Consider the following 17374-nt stretch of genomic DNA (forward strand, 5'->3'; position numbering starts at 1 on the left):
ATCACGATGGATATCAGACTGCGATTAAATATCAGAACGTAAATGACCGTTGAATGAAATATGTTTTAATGATTCAGATATGGTATTTGAGAAGATAGATGTAGCAGATCATCCTCCTTCAATTTTTATTTTTATTTTAATAAAAAAAAAAAAGGCATGCTCCCATACACTAATTGATTGATTGAAAGCCTTTCACGGTCAAATATGCTTCACGAACACACATCAATCGTTAACAATTGATCTGTCGCTACAGTATTAATTGGTCCTTTTTTAACCGGTACCAACCAGCTATGAGATTCAAAGACAATTCCCTCTTTGAATTGTCTTTACCAAAAAAAAAAAAAAAGGGACAATTCCCTCTCCCGTTCATTCCAGTCCTTGGAACTATTCCCAAAATTATCAGTTTGCATTGAACGCAGCATACCAGTTCCCCTAACCAACAAAGCAATGATTGATGTACGTATAATCTTAAAATTGGTATGAGTTACCGCTTCGGATCCCTTCACGCACTGCATCCAGCTTCATCGGAATGATGAAAAAATTTTGAATAAATTATATCTATAATTCTTAAATCATATCAAATTTTTAAAATAATTTTTAAATTATAAAAATTTTAATTTTAATCTTCAAATTTTTTAAATTATTTTAATATTATTTTTCGTCCATTTCTAATATCTTTCTCGCATCAAAAATCCTACGTATCAATCATCGATATTTATGTGACAGTCACTAATACTGATCTAAAATTAAAAAATAATATTTTATTATTATTTTTATTTTTTATAAATTTGATGTATAAAAAAAATATATTATTATTATTTTTAATTTTTTTTCGTTCTTCTTCTTCCTCCTCCTTCCAACTGACCACTCCAATCGTACCCCGCTCGCCCCGGCACCCACCCGCCTCGCTACCTCCCCTCCAGCCACATCCCGTCCCTTTCGACCGCACCCCCTCCGAATGCACCCCCGACCCCCTCTTCAATGTCGGTGGGTTGTGCATTGGTGCCCCCTAACCCCGCCCCATCCTAGTGCGGAGGATCAGTTCCCCTCCCTCCGTCATGATGCACCCGCACCAACCACCGGCAAAGCCCAAAGGTGGTGCCCGCATCCTCTCTTTCATCCTTCAGATTGTCGTCATGACGGTGGCTCTGACTCTTTTCTTCCTCTTCACCGGCATCGTGGCTGTTGTCCTTCTCTACCTCTGTGTCGCCGACCACATCCTTCGTCGCCTTCAATCCTAAAGCCCTCACCTCTATGCGTGCCCGCGATTCCCACCGCCAACCCCCGGGCCTCCATCTTCAATCGTGGGGGCACACGGATGCATGGTGAGGTGGAGCGAGGCAAGGCCAGGGGGGAGGCTAGGGGCTATGGCGGAGAGGGGTAGCAAGGGGCTGCAGTGGAGAAGGACGACAACACGATCGCATGAGAGAAAAGGGGTGGCCCAAGGTGGGGGCGGCCGAGGGGGCTGCAGCAGTGATCGACAATGGTGCTGTCATGGGAGGAAAGTGGGGTGGCACAGAATTGGATAGGCGGCTGCAACGGAGAAGGGTGGAGGGTGGGTGAGGAGCGTTTTGTGAGGAAGAGTGGATAGCAAATTTTTTTTTTAATACTTTTAATGCCACATAAATACTAGATTTTATTATGTAAATACTGAATTTTATCATGTCAACACTAGAGGTTGCCACATTAGCCTTCTAATGAGAGAAAATAGCCGAAATCCAGCTCGAGGGCAACATTAAAATGATTCAGAAAATTGAGGGACTAAAGTTTAGATTTTTGTAGTTTAAAGACTATTTAAGAAAATCTGATTTAATTCAGAAACTACAAACATAATTTACCAAAAAAATTTTTTTGCACCGTGGGCGGTGTAAAAAATCTGATGTGGAGCGCACTGTTTTACCCGATTAGTCCACATAGTCATCACTTTTTAACACATTTAATGCCTACAGATCATTTTTTCGTTTAAAAATTTTATATGATGAAAATACTCCTATTCTTTGATTATAACACCTCTTCACAAAAATTATGATACCCCTTCAAAAAAATTATGACACCCTTATCTTTTGAAAAAAATCATAACACCCATTTTTAAAAATTATGATATTTCTTCAAAAAAATTATGATATCTGTCTTCAATTTTTTATTCGAGATGTCATAATTTTTATGAAAGAATGTTATAATTTTTAAAAAAAGATAATTTTTTCTGAAGAAAAAAATATCATAATTTTTTAAAAAAATATTATAATTAAAAAAAAAATATTTTCATCATTCAAAATTTCAAATCAAATCAAAAAGTAAAACCGCAGACATTAAATATGCATTGAAAAGCGATGGATATGATGAAGCGATATACTCCACATCAAATTTTTTACACTACAGACGGTGCACAAAGAATTTCTATTGGGGAGATTGACCACCACTTGCATCCATTCATTTCAGAGAATTTATCGGCCCTTAACTCACAAACCGACTTAGTTCCATCAAACACACAGTCCACGCTCCAAACAAGTTCAGCCTTCAAAGCCCACACCACACCCTTTCCCCAAGACTCATTCCATAGAGTTGCATGCCGGAAGACTTCTATAAATTTGCTTTTGCTATAAGAAAGCATATGACACAAAAACCTCATCGAGCAAATCTTACACGAGATTCCTGATCCATAAAATGAGCATCAAAATTCAACATAAAATTGTCCCTTCTTTATGTTTCTGAATTTTTAACCATAACAATCCAATAGCAATGAATGAATCAATATAACCCACAGACTGCAAACTCTAAAATAACGCTGTAAAGAATATACACGATGAATTGGATTATTGAACTACTTCTGCACAGTACACGCAATATTACAAACTATATGTAGTTCCACTCATGCTTAGTTATATATATATTAAAATTACATGCAGCAAAAATATAAGAATAAATGAGGCTTGTAGCTCCAGGGAGGTCATTTTGCCATTTGTTGCAATTGAGAAACAAAGCATTGGAATAAAGATTTATATATGAAAGAATGCACCACTCACCTTTGAACTTGGCTATGTGATAGGCCATGCAGTTGCTCAATCCAATCTCCAACAAACACCATCTTTGGCAGAACCATGATAAAGAGCTATTCAGGAGAACAAATCATGACATAATCCATGATGAATTGTACCTTCCAATAAAGGAGTTGCATAAGATATGCTAGCGAGGAACTCCTCTCCATCTTCTACCTCTATCAGTTATGCATTTCATTAGACGATAGAGGCATCGACTGCAGCAGAACTTGCCTGTGAGAACAAAAGTTTCACCTGATGTTCTCCTCCATCCTGCAAAGATATGTTCTGAAGATATCACCAATCCTCCAGCCATTCTGGGGTGTTGAGATCAGCTAGATCTTCAGATGGGGAGGAGACAGGCATGGTGATGTCTTCTGCATGTTTTTCCAAGTACACATCAATACGAGAAGTAATTCCCTGTGGTACTGGAAATGTGCCATCAGCAATTGCTTTCCAGTCAAGATCACCAAACCATGAATGATTTTTGATGGAATCAAGGCCTTGGCTTCCAAGTCGTGCTTTTTCATCAACTTCAAGTAACTGGTGAAATTAAGTGGACAAACTATTATGCTTGCACAGTTATAAACCATGCACTTAATAAATTCAGTACAGAAAATTCATGCTACACATGCTGCAAGATCATGCTGCGAGATAGGAGAAAACCTTTGTGATGAGGTCAACTGCTTCTAGGCTGAAGGTCTGGGGAAGAGTCAATTGTCCTTTGGCAATCTTTCCAAATGTCTCTAGTTCTCTGTCTCTCCATGAACCAAATGGCATTTCAGCTTGGAGCATAAAATAGATCAAGACTCCCAAAGCCCACCTGATTATGCAAGGAGAGAGCATGCATCAGATGAAACAATTTCATTTCATCATTCTCTTTTTAATGTACCTGCTGTTTCCAAATGCATTCAATTTTTTGATTTAAAATATCAGATCATCACATCATTGTATCTCTCATCACATATAAAGCATGGTGTATAATGTCGTAACATTGGAAATATATACAATTGTTTTAGTAAGATTTTACCATGGAATTGATGTTAACCAAGGCCTGGCACTCATCTTAACCAGAACCCCAGAATGTACGTGTTGTCATTGAGGTTAGGATTAGGAAAATTAAGAATGTTTACATGTGATTATTAGAGTACTTTGTTTGCAAACTGATCTTGCTTTGTATTATGATAACTACTTAATTGAGTAGGAAATTTGCCTGAGAACCAAAAACCATGCCAGCACCAAATGTGATGACGCACTTCTTGGTGAGTGTAAAAGATATCTCTCACTAAATTTTTTGGCTGACTTGAGTGGCTAGATGAATATTCAAATCTTGTTTTTCAGACAAGAATCACCATCCTCTAGTTCTTGGAAGCTACTTCATGTTTCTCTCCAAATACCTTCATCATCACCAACAGATATCACATGTGAAATTAACCCACCAAAAATCATTGAGGATGGTAAACTAGCTCTTCCAAGAAAATTTAATTCAACCTGAATCCCCCTAAAAATCCCCACCCAAAAATGGCTTAATGCATTCTAGAACAAAGACTCCCATTTTCAAAAGAACCCAAATATTGTTTAAGAAAATATCCTTGTGTGATCTTCCCATAAGATGCCAGTAAGATATCCCTTTGCTCGCAAGTATAAATTCCAAAAGAACAGATCTTCTCAACCTCCACCCCCCCTCCTCCTCCCTCCAAAAAAAAAAAACTTCCATGTCCTTGAATACTGACATTTTCTTTTTTCGGATGAAATATTGAAAAAATAGTTTGTTGAAGTTTGTCTTATTCTACTGATAAACTGTTGTATTGCAAATTAGCAGTCTAGTTTTGCTCTTGTTAATAGTCCAGTTTCATCAAAATAGAACTCAAAAGAAAAACAAAAAAAAAAGTAAAAGAAAACTAAGATCCCATTCTTTTGCCATGAAATGGCATCTCTCAGGAACTTTGGATAGTGGTTGCCAAGCCTTAGAACCCACATGCCCCATGGCACAGTGACAAAGTTTACATCAGTTGTAGTAGATAACAGGTCAGATTTAATAAAATGAAAGAAAGAGGACAGATGATGGCAGGATCCGGGCATAAATTTCTGAGGTAGATGTTTTACTCTACACATTCATAATCAACTCTGACCTATCCACTTATGTGATTCCATGTCTTTCAGGTTAGCACTGTACAGAGCTCTTAAATGGTTTAAATGTAGCAAACTAGGCAAAGAATACAGCTTGTTCAGAAGCAACTTTACCAGTCAACAGCAAATCCATGTCCTTTCCCTAGGACAATTTCTGGGGCTAAAGATTCCGCTATTCCACATACAGTGAAAGTTCTTTCACCAAGTAACTTCTTTGCAAATCTGAAGTCAACTAGCTACAGCAAAAATAAGCATGAGTCAGTGAAAAACATGATGCAACAGTTCTCTAAAAAAAAGCTAAAGAAAGCGGCTTAGCTAGAAGTACATTCAGCGGTTCACCTGCAGATGCCCTGATCGATCAAGCATCAGAACCTCTGGTGAAATACCTCTATAAAGGATAGAATTCTGATTTATAAACTAGGTGTCAGTAAAACTGAAAGAGAATAAAAATTATATATATATATATAATTCATCAAAGGAAAAAGGTGCCTGACCTTGTGAAGTTCTTCTAATGCAACAACAATAGAAGCAGCACAGAATCGTGTAGAGGGTTCATCTAGGGGTGTGCGGATTATTGAAGCTAATGAACAGGCAAGGCAACAGTTGAGTAAAATCCCAACATATGATTGGTCAGCACAAGTGCACATTACTTGTGGCACGCAAGCTGATGGGCTCAAACTCTTCAATATATCTTTCTCCTTCAAGACCTGTGCTTCTTTTCCAAGATCTTTGATTCTCCTTTTAGAAAACCTTTTAAAGCTTCGTATATTTTCTGATAGTAGTAATTACAGTGAAAATTTTCAATTACTTCATGTATGATGAACATTTATAAGAATTTCAATAACATAATAAACGAAAAGTATGTCTAAAATTAATACACTCTCCATGGAAGTAAAGGGAATGCTTATATTCAGAGCTACTTAAATGGTATTGCAAGCAAAAAAAAGTAATCATAAACATACCCGAGCCTTTTAAAAAGACAAGACCAATTTCACTACAATCAGTTGCATAAATGCCCATTCTCCATTCCTGTGTATCATTTCAATATCAAATTTCAGTTTCCATTTCTAAACCTTGATTTACATAAATACGTAGATGTAGTCCAGAGAAATACAATGGAGGCACTAACCCCATACCAAATCAGAGAACTGAACCCCCTTGGGCATTGCAGCATCGTTATTTACAGTGCTTTCCTTAGAACAACCTAGAGAATCTTTCAACCTGCAAGCATTAATGCAATTCAGTACATTGCACGAAACGTCTAAAAGAAACAGCAAAAATGCACATACATATATACAAAGGTTAGGTATATGCATTCATGCATGTATCGAAAGGCAAGAATAAGATACAGATCATGACATACTTGAGATCTTCCTGTGAAAATTTTGACAAAGGCCCGACTGCTGAATCAAATTTCTCCTTTGTAATAACTGCACACACCACATCTCCAACAGAAACTGCCCTTAACAAGCTAATATGCTCACCAAGAAGTGTCCATTCGCCAAAATAACTTCCCTCTGTCATCTCCACCACATGCTCATCCTGCTCTTGATGGTGAATTCCTTGTGAAAGATGAGCAGACAAAAAACTGGAGATATTTGGACTCATTGCTTCTGGTTTATAAGTTAGCCTCACCCGACCCTTCTGAATAATATATAATGCAGAGAGACAGTTATTCTGCAAAACAGATGAACATGACTAAGAAAACTGGTCAAGAATGACTAACATCACATGCATCCTAGCTAAAGTCACCATAACTCCACCACCGTTAAAATGGGCAATAACATGTACTTAAAAATGGACTTAACATAGGCACATAGAACATGGAAAGCTACAGGGTTTGAGTCATGACATACATAACTCCATAGTATGTATGTACAAATTTTGACATCTGACAAGGACAACAAAAAAGAATGCTTTCAAAGCCTTAAAGAGAAGAATAATATTCTTCAAGAAGAAAATGATTCTATAAGGATGCACAGCTGGCACCTTATCAATTATAATTTGTCCATCTGAGAAAGTGACTTCAATGAGATGTTCAGCAATGTGACTCAGCTGTAGAATTGTCAGTCTTGAGAAAAGTTCTACTGATCTAAGCAACTTCAGTGATGATATATTGGAAAACTCTGACATTAGTATCCCTCGAAAATCTTCTCGCTTTAAGGCCCAGAGGGTTCCATCAGTCACTGCATGAACAGATGCCTGAAGCGGTTTATTATACCTGTTTATAGACAGGAACCAAAGAACCATTAGGCATGCAATATAATGTGCAACAGTTCTCTCAGATACTAGCAGAAACATGCATGATTTAAATTGGCTGATTCCTAGAAATAAAGTCCACAACGTTCCAGAAACATTATGCATTGAGGAAAATGGGATTGCCTTGAGCATACACAAATCTGTCTGATAATTGACCGATCTCTTTGGCAATATGAATTGTGAGCTATGCAAAAGCTAATATCAACTGGCTTGGCCTTTTGTCATCTGCTATCTAGTGTATCAAAGCTCTCTCTCCATTACTTGAAAGACAACCAATCCAAACTCATTGTCTATCCATTTCACAGCCTTTTTGTCCTGTTTTACTTAAGATGTGAAGGGACCTTTCATTTAAAGTTTGATTTTTCTTTCTGCTTAAAAATAATAATTATCAATCAAGAAATTTTCTTCAAATGCTGAAACAAGCACATTCTAAGAGTGCAACCAAAATACAGTCTTTGTTTTGCGGTTTCATTTTGGTTGTGTGGGCCTTCACTATTTACTCATTTATTTAAAGAGCTGTTTCTTTAAAGCATATACAGAAGCACATCCAGATCTGTTTTGTTTTTATGTCAATATTACCTATATTTTAGCTATTATTATATTATAGGACCTTTTTGTTACAATTCTTGGCATGTCACACATGAAAATGTGGATGCATATATTCAACTTCTATCAAGGACTGTGTATTGTTATTATATATCTTTAAGTTTTTTTTTTTCCTTCCTCTGTTAAAAGAACCATAAATATCTTTTTCTAATATGTGGGGGTTTGTTTGAGTTATATTTTAAAATTGCATTAGCTTACTTTCAAGCTCCTACCTATATTTCTTAACATGTGAATGTTGTTACTTGTATAGAAACACATAAGGTTGTCAGAATGCTCATTAGTGCACTAATTCATTGAAATTTAATAAGCATACAAAAATTCTTAGAAATTCTTAAGCAAATTGTTGAAATGGAACTAGCAAAATTTTCTCCACATATGTAATTTTTCAAAATTTCCTCTAGCATTTCTTTTGTTGTCCTTGACATTTACAGTAAATTAAGATGCATTGCTGGTGCATGAAAGAAAAAGTGTCAGTAGAGTCCATGTAATGTGGAAATGATACACATGGTTAATGTGTAATAACCAAACTTCGTGAAGAAGAAAAATATCTCACATTAGTGCCAGTTCCCCAAAGGTTGACAGTTTCTCAGCTGTATAGCGATGCAGAACCTTGGTCACTTCCTTCCCATCCTCTTCCTGTAATACAACTTGTTACAGCTCAGCCTTGCAAAATTTACTGAACAGATGTGAAAGATCTCAAGTGAAATTAACGAGTTTCAGCATTCCAATGTCAGCTGGTGTGATATTCCAGCCAATAAAGGACAATACCAACCATGCCCATCACCGTAAGTAGGGGGTTTGAGTGTTTGACATATCTACAGTTTAACATGCATCAGTGGCCATCCCTTCCAATACAAGCTTAAATAGGATCCAGATATTTTCTGATACAAATATATATAGGACCATATAGAATAATATTGTCATTTATAGACTTTGTAATCAGAGTTCAATTGTTTTGGTCTTTTGGGCTTCTAGAATAAAATTCATGCCCGTAGAATTAACAAATATTCAAGCAACAATATATTCATGTATGTTATGTTTATACTTGAGTAAAGATTATAATTTTAGCTTGAGATAGAAAAGTTAAGTGAACACCTGACATATGCAAGTCAGAATTTCTGAGCTTGAAATTTCTGTTTATTAGCATATCATTGTCATAACTTATTTATAATAATATGCCCTATGTCTTTCACTTTTGTGACTATAAATTTTTTTTTTTTCATTAAAGTTTATAAACTTCATAAATGTAATATGAACACTATATTTAAGTAATTCAACTTTTGTTCAGATAATCTAGCAGGTTTTTTGAATATTTATTATTGGGATGTAATCAAGTATATATAACTGAGATTTTAAATAGCTGTATGGGTTGACTTAGTTTTGCAACACTTGATCCACTATCTCTTGGATATCTGAAAAAGAACATCACACATTATCTTAATTACTAAATCAATGTGGCACAAACTAAAAGGGTGAAGTTAAAATTTCAAACCCCCCAACCCAAACAGACAAAGAAGAAGAACTACAGAGTAAAAGTGGGAAGTTAAACTTTCATTCCCCTCATCCACCCACATGGACAGATGAAGAAGAAGAAAAGAAGAAGAAGAAGCCCTGCCCTTCCCAGTATCATGAACTGCTTATAGCTGAAACATCTCTGTCAAGACCATAAGTATTACATTTAGATATACATCATCACATCGGCAGTGAATGGACCGAGTTAACAAAAATCAAAGAGTTGTTCTAGATAAAATTTGAAGCTCAGAGACCAACAAAGACAGCGTTTGAGAATTCCCCCTACGTCTATCATTCAGCTTTTGCTCATCCTTTCAGGCAAAACAACTATTTGACACTTCTTTTTCCATTACACTCTACATAAGACATTCATGAATTTAAAGATATTGCCAGCCATAGTTGTTCCACGACTGGCTGCTAAGTTTAGCATAGAGATTCTCCTCTTTGGATGAGCAGGCAAGATATCATCCCTCACTTCATTCCACAACAAGGCTAAATACCTTGAGATGATTCCCTTGGCAATTGGTATCATCTGTTCACCTTCCTATTGTACAATGAGCATCCTGATGTGACTGCTAGAAATGTAATGACCCCAAATAAGTTTTGATTCCCTACATGATTGGGTAGCAGTTGTTTCATGAATCTTGCACTAGGTATCCCCTCATTCTCTATTAACTGAATTCATTCTCTAATTTGATATTATACAAAGAGAATTTGATAGAGGGCTTGTCAAGGATACAAATCACATAGCACATAAAATTTACCCATGAGCAGTCATATGAAGGTGAGCTGTAGTCATGTATATTTTGCTGTTGGTGTCAATTTGTTGATATGATGCATTCTTTACAGCTCATAGCCTTCAGGTTTCAAAGAGCTTATCCTTGATTTTCCTTTGCCACAGCTTCCATCCTAATTTTCAGGTATTTCCCATTCTACAACCATTTTTATACAAAGGAAAACATTTTTTGTTTATCAGAATATACTTGTCAATTCCTGTCGTGGAAAAATTGGTAAACCATAGCATCAAAGGAAGCTCGAGTGCATCGTTGTCCCTGTAAGTTGGAGGGGCAAAAATCCATGATTTGAGAAAGCTAATATGCATAAACTAAAATGAGCACCTGAGTAGCTAGGACTTCAAACTCGCCACTTCCAACCACGTAAAAGCAGTCAGCCTCTCCGCCCTGCATTTTGGCATTTGTAACCTCAGCTTAATTATGTTTCATCAAAGGAGAAAAAAACTCAGCTTAATTATGATTTAGCAACTTCACAAAAAAAAAAAAAGGGTCTACTTTGTCATGACTTTAATCACAAAATATTAGACCATGGCATAAAACTAAACAAGAAACAACCTGTTGGACAACTACATCCCCACCCTTCACTTCAATTCTTTGCATGCAATCAAGCAAAACATGGCATTGAGAATCTGTGAGCCTTCTAAAAAGAAAATGACCATGCAATGCCCGCTCAATATGTGCCTGAACACCATCAAACAATATTATGATCACTTGGTGACAGTCATTAAAGAAAACAAACACTTCCAGATATAAGAAACTTCCCTTGAAATCAACTAATACAAATCTTTTGCAGATATGAAGACATAAATTACATATTTACCTCTTCTTCCCATGTCTTCCTATGGGATGGAGAGGGTGGAACCCAAGCATGACCATTCTCGAAGGAACTCTCAATGGCTTTCAATCGTGCACGTGATAAATCATGCCTTGCACGATGATTCCTGGAGTTCCACCTTACAGTGGATGGAGATTCAGATCCTGTCACCTCCACAATTTGTGGCAATGGTCTTACAGGCACATCTGGCATATTTTGAATAGATTCCATCTAGAAAGGAGACAAGAAATTACTTGAGGGTGAGGAAAGAACTTGTCTATCGACAAGAAAGGGCATGAGTAGCCCAAAAAACTAATGCAAGACAAGCTCGTACATCAGTTAGCCCATTAATATGCACAACTATGATTGTAATGTCATCGGTACGAGTTTCATACTGTAGCCAAAGGTGATAGGATTCAGCAACAATTGCAGCACATGCATCACGAGGGTCCTTGAACTTAGCAACCTGAAAGTACAGTGATTAGATTAGAACAGGGGAGCAGGGGGGGGGGGAGAGCGAGGCATGCGAAATAGTTCACCTTGGAGAAAAATCAAATGCAAGTGATGGTATTCAAGAAATAGGGAAAATATCTAGTAGCACTAATTATTAATCAGGTCCCATTATTATTTTTCATGCTGGAAATTCATGCGATCACAATTATATTCTAGAACAGATTCTTTGCCAAAATATACATCATACATGTTTCATGTCAAATCATTGAGTGGATTTATTATTATTATTATTATTATTTATAACTTCTATGCAAGCAACTAAAAGAAGGCCCAAATTGCAAATCAAAAGTGTTGGCCTTTTTTTTTTTTTTTTTGATGATCCAAAAGTGCTAGTCAATAGATTGTTTTAGCAATGTTTCCATCACCTCAGAAATAAACAAGAAGTTTTACATAACATTTGAAAATCAAAACATATAGCTAAGTAGCTAAATCAAAATTTTGGAATTATGGATATTATCTTTTTGGGTAGTTCAAATTTTGAAATTTATAGTTTAGAGTAGGGCTATGGTGGATTCATCCAGAACCATATGCTTTATTTGAAAAATGTTGAAAGAGGTCCAAAACATGTATATATCCATGGAGAAATGCATTAGGAGTTCAATTTATGAACCTCTATCCACTATTTTATAAAGCATATGTTATGAATCTTCACCAATCACCAACAAACCATTCTGATTAAATTTAAGGGTGACATCCACTGGCACTGAAAGATTTCTTAAATCCTTTTTCTTCTCACAAAAGAAAACCGTGTCATCAAAGGTCTTCCCTCTGTTTTCTTACCCATTTCCTCAGATCTTCATTGTAAATGCCCATGCTATCATTCTTCTTGTTTTCTTTTTTTTGGTTTGCAGCCATTTTCTCCTTGTTCAGGATATGTATTTTGCTTCCTCTGACATATGTCCTCAGCTTATTCATCATCATGTTACCAATCTCAACATTCTTAATCTATGATTCTCAAGTGCATACATGAACCTCCTTCTAAAGCATATAATAGTGCATGCCTCAGCATTGTCTTAGACTTCCTTATTGAAACCTATAGGCATGACATCACAAACTAGAAGCACTTCCAGTTTTCCAACCAAGGCTTCACTTATGTTTGCTATGCTTTTCATTCCATTCTCACTGTACCTCTCTTGGACAAGTAGTACATATACTCATGCTTCATTCTACAAACATTTGTTTGTACTTTTCGATGTGAAAACAATTATTGACACTAATCTAACCTGATGGTCCAAACTCCAAAGTTAAATGATGCTACACAGATTTATCGTCAGTTATCATAAACCAGTTGGGCTTGGCATTTTTTGCATTAGTTTGACTAAAAGGGGTGCAATATTCCAGGTTTTAATAGATGACCAACTTAGAGTTTGCATGCCTTCTATCCTGTGGAAAAAAAGCATGTTGATGACCGTCTCATCTAAAACAAGCTAATTTTGGTTCTACATTTTCAATGACCATACCCAGTTATGTTAGTTTTAGTGTCCTTTGACAAATGTATATATTGATCATGAGAATAGCATGGACCCATAAACTGTCACATTTGGTGAATTAAAAAATTTAGGCATAAAGAAGGCATAGAAGGAACTGCTTACCATGTCAACCACAGTTTGGCTGGAGAGAAACTCAAAAACCCCATCACTAGCAATCACAAAGAATGGATGATTAGAAGTGAGTTCCATAACAAATACTTCGGGAACTGCAATAACACCAATAGATTCAGCAATAGAATCTCCAATACTCCGTGTGAATGCCGTCCCTGGATACATCCCACTCTGCACCCAGAGTCTTGGAGGATCACCATCATCACCTTCTTCAGTACCCCAGCACTGCACATCTGGGTTTTTTAGCCCCTCTATCTGATCCAAAGTCAGCACCCTCGCTCCACAATGTTTGACCCTTTCGAGTTCATCAGTTCGAAAAGGAGTCTGATCAATAGAGAGGTCCATGGCCACAATTTCCTTCCCTCTCTTCTCTGCGATAACAGCCCTAGAATCACCTGCATTTGCCACATAGACTGTTCTACCTCTTACCAATATGGTTATTGCAGTGGTCCCACTCATCGTATCATCCAAGCTATCAGAATGCAGCTCTGAATTTGTTGTTAAGAAAGCAGCATTGTAAGCCTCAACGGCATCAACATGAAACTGACTGTTCCTTAGCAAGTTCTCACATACTTTTCGCTTCACAAATTGTGAGCACTGAGCTCCATACTCCCCATGCCCATCAAACACACCAAAGAAGTGATCATTAGGATTTGTCCCAAATGGGGTGTGAATGCAGAAACTATCTTGGTTCTGCTTATCCAGTGCCTCTGGATAATATCCTCGTTGAGATAGGTAGGAGTATCGCAAATCATAGTTCCCTGAGGGAACCCTGACTGTCCTTGACCCTCCGGGAGGAAGGAACTGCGATGAAACCCTCGAGAGACGATTGATGCCCACATCTGCTGCTATACCCAATTGATGCACTCGATCATCTTCTTCCGATCCATCTGACGAAACAGGAGAAAGACCAGAATCTGCGACTCCCCTTCTGCTTTCCTTCCCCCTGGATTCTGTTGGGGATTCAGGTACTTGGCCAATGCAGCCCTTTGAATACAAACACCCCATCAGTCGATAAACCCAGTGGACAAGCAAAGAAAGGCCCGAATTGCAAGAACATTCATAAGTCTCCACTGCAACAATCTGGCTTCGCAAACTGAATTGTGACTACACTTTACAGCAGGAAGCAAGTCCAGCTGCCATAATCAAAAGAAATTTTCTCCGACAAAACTGAGGTATAGAACTGTTGACCCTTTGCCTCTTCCAGGATTTAGAGGTATCGATGTTTCCAATTTTACAAACTCAAGTGCGATCTACCAACAACAAGATTTGTTCAAAGATTCCTAAGATCCCAACGAAGCAAACCAGTTCATCAAATTTAGTATCCAAATTATTGTTTGTTATGCGAAATACAACTCTCACAAACTTGAGAAATTTATTCTATTGATACCAAACTACGAAATTGGCAAAAATTTTCAAAGAAATCAAATTCACATCTTCTGTAAAGCTCTTTAAAAAAAAAAAAAAAAAACAATTCACAACCACGAGCTCAGCGTACTGATGCAATTGAAACCGAACCCAGATCCAAAAATCTCCCTACATTTCGTCAAAATTCAGTAAAAAATCAGTAAGACGAGAAATATTTCACCTATTCAACTCTCAGAAATCCCCAGTATCATCTTTATCGAGTCCACCAACTCAGCAAGAAAACTGGCCCCAGAAAGATCAGCTCCCCCCCCTACGAGCTTCTGAAAATTCTAGGAATAGCTTATAGCCCAAGCATACCTAATTCCAAGATTTTCCAAAACCACCAGCACTTTCTGCAAATTCTACCGAAAGTAGTCACCAACACACCTTTTTAAAGTTCTCATGTCCTATCCGCCAGTACAAGAAAAGAACAAATATCCTGAGAAAAATCACTTACAGCGGATAAGGATGGAATTATTTTTTTGGATCCCGGACTTCCAATAAAAGTAATAGCCCAGATCAAAGAATCGGCCAACGATCTCAAGGAGCAGCAGTGGGGATCCACAAAGGTAACAGATTTCCCGTACCCGCTTAACAATAACCGCACCTCACCCCACCACATAAGGAGTGCTCCCAGTCATCGACCATCTCAGCCAACTGGCACTTGATCAGCCACTGCCAGCCGTCCGATCGGTGGTCCCGCCCCGATCAGCCCTGCGGCGGTATGATGCACCTCAGGCACACGTTTCGAGATAATTAAGACTATCGGGAGACACTGGACAGGAGGGTCTTCTCTGACATCAAATTCTCCTGCCGGCCTGCCGTTTATTCTGATAACTTCTGAGCTCCTCGTGATGCTTATATGTCCCAGCCCCACTTCTCTTTCCGTGCCCCCTAGTCTCATCCAATTCCTGGTGAGACTTTTTGCTGGCCTTCTGCTTTCTCTGTGCGGTCCAATCATGGGACGCTTTTATCTCTCCTTGGACGGCGATCTCGTGGTCCAATTATTACTTGGAGCAGGTCCAATGGACCAAGCCAAATCCCACAGTGGACAACACGCCACATTACCCCCTTGTATTTCACCAATTCTCGGTTGCGCGTTATCCACCGCGCATAGTCCATGCAATAATGTCTCCGATCTCGTGCCGTGCCTGATGCCTTCCCCACATGAAAAGAACCGGTGAAGAGTAGAAGCTCCCACGTCTGGCCCACTGATGGATAAGGGAATTGATAGATACATTACCTCTCGGTTCTTAGATAGAAGAGGCGCTTCTCTCGTCCATTTTGTCTCCAGACAGCTGTATGCAAGTATGGAGTAGCAGAGGGTGAGAGTATATATTTCAAAGATGATGGAGGATATTTATGAATATGACTGGGAATAAGACAATAAATTGCGTATTTTCATGGGAGGAAGAGCTGTGGAGCCTGACTGACCAAGTTGCCATGTTGTCACATGTCCCATGGACCTTGTGATATCACCCAAAATAAAATAGTGATTCATCATTCCGGTGGATCTTTTATTGTGTTGATTGCTATGCGTAACTGCGGCCATCTTATTAAATGCACAAAAAGTGACATGATACAGACAAATGGATGAGATTAATTATGTTAAAAAAAAAAGGGCGACAAATCAAACACTTGCATGGAAAATTGTACCTGTGCATTTGAATACTTCATCTGCGGTCACCTCCAAGAAGAAAATCGTATGGCAAACTATTGGAAATGCAAATGAAACACCGCGGGCAAGGAAAGTCTCCATGGCTCTATCAATTTGTTAGGTTGGGTTAGGTCACCATGTAGCTTCACGTGCAGAACAAAACAAAAGAAAAAAATGGTCCAATTTCTTGCTAATACCATTTGGACAGCAGAAAATTTTATATCATTTTTCACCACTACAGGGATTGGCCATCCAAGATACAAAAGTCATAAATCCTGTACGGCCCTGAAAAAAAAATTTAGGAGCTTGCTTGCGAAAAGTCGTCCTTTTAGCCTTGCTGCAGAAGGTATATGTTATAGCCACGGTAACATTTTCTTCCTCTATGATGCTTAGAAGAAATTCGAGTACATTTTATGTGTTTCAGTGAGAGAAAAGATGGCAGTAGATGAATCTAAATTTTAAACGCTTATTGCTTGCCTAGGATCTTGTAGGTATTATTAACTTTACACGCATCCCCTCTCACTTCTCAGAGGCCTCTAACGAGGGTGCTCTTATACCCACAACAATCCCACTTTAAACAAGCGAGGTCCGTTCGGCCGCTCATGGAGAGCATCCTGAACTGACAAGGCCCAATAAATTAGTCAAGAGTAACATCACATTGCGTCGTTTTCTTTGCTTCGCTCCATGCAGACCCGAGTTTGTGCAAAGACCGAAAGTGTGCTGCTTCTGCGCCTTCTTTTTACAGGTTCAGTGGCACATGCATCTTGGATTTTTTTTTTTTGGCGTCCACTCATGGATTTTTTACCAGTCCATTATCAATGTCGGCCATTTGAATTAGAGTACAAATTTGTCGAAATATGATCTGAGTCGATATCTCTGGAGCGGGTGGTCTTGTCGCCACCGGTGTCAGAGCTGGAATGGCAATGGTGATTTCCATTCGTTCTCTCTCTCTCTCTCTCTCTCTCTCTCTTTAATTGTATTTCAGCTGGTCAAAAAGAGTCGTAGTTAGCCAGATCTCTCCGTATGGCTCTCAGAGCCATCAAAAT

General features: G+C 38.1%; 1 protein-coding gene across 10 annotated transcripts; it reads right to left on the reverse strand.

The window, feature by feature from the left end:
- On the reverse strand, window positions 1-16628 carry LOC105040866 (protein phosphatase 2C and cyclic nucleotide-binding/kinase domain-containing protein). Of its 10 annotated transcripts, none has more exons than XR_012139999.1 (19): window positions 16328-16628; window positions 16106-16223; window positions 14853-15969; window positions 13256-14547; window positions 11485-11616; window positions 11157-11381; window positions 10892-11017; window positions 10661-10723; window positions 8584-8666; window positions 7155-7386; window positions 6529-6842; window positions 6302-6386; window positions 6128-6194; window positions 5660-5937; window positions 5505-5570; window positions 5280-5401; window positions 3702-3858; window positions 3024-3578; window positions 1-18 (listed from the first exon to the last, which is right to left on the reverse strand). XR_012139999.1 is itself a non-coding variant. In XM_019849264.3 (19 exons), the coding sequence occupies exons 5-19, from the start codon at window positions 14270-14272 to the stop codon at window positions 3333-3335; spliced, it is 3213 nt and encodes a 1070-aa protein (XP_019704823.1). In that variant the 5' UTR covers window positions 14273-14547; window positions 14853-15024; window positions 15129-15969; window positions 16106-16223; window positions 16328-16628; the 3' UTR covers window positions 2781-3332. The 10 variants fall into 10 exon arrangements, 7 of the variants coding, with proteins under 7 accessions (XP_019704823.1, XP_073110534.1, XP_010915903.1 ...); XR_831280.4 differs by lacking the exon at window positions 1-18 and adding an exon at window positions 2414-2652; XM_019849264.3 differs by lacking the exon at window positions 1-18 and having other exon boundaries at window positions 2781-3578; window positions 14853-15024; window positions 15129-15969.
- Window positions 16629-17374: the final 746 nt, after the last annotated feature.

The sequence above is a fragment of the Elaeis guineensis genome, chromosome 3, assembly GCF_000442705.2.
Source record: "Elaeis guineensis isolate ETL-2024a chromosome 3, EG11, whole genome shotgun sequence".
In the NCBI taxonomy this organism is placed as follows: Eukaryota; Viridiplantae; Streptophyta; class Magnoliopsida; order Arecales; family Arecaceae; genus Elaeis; species Elaeis guineensis.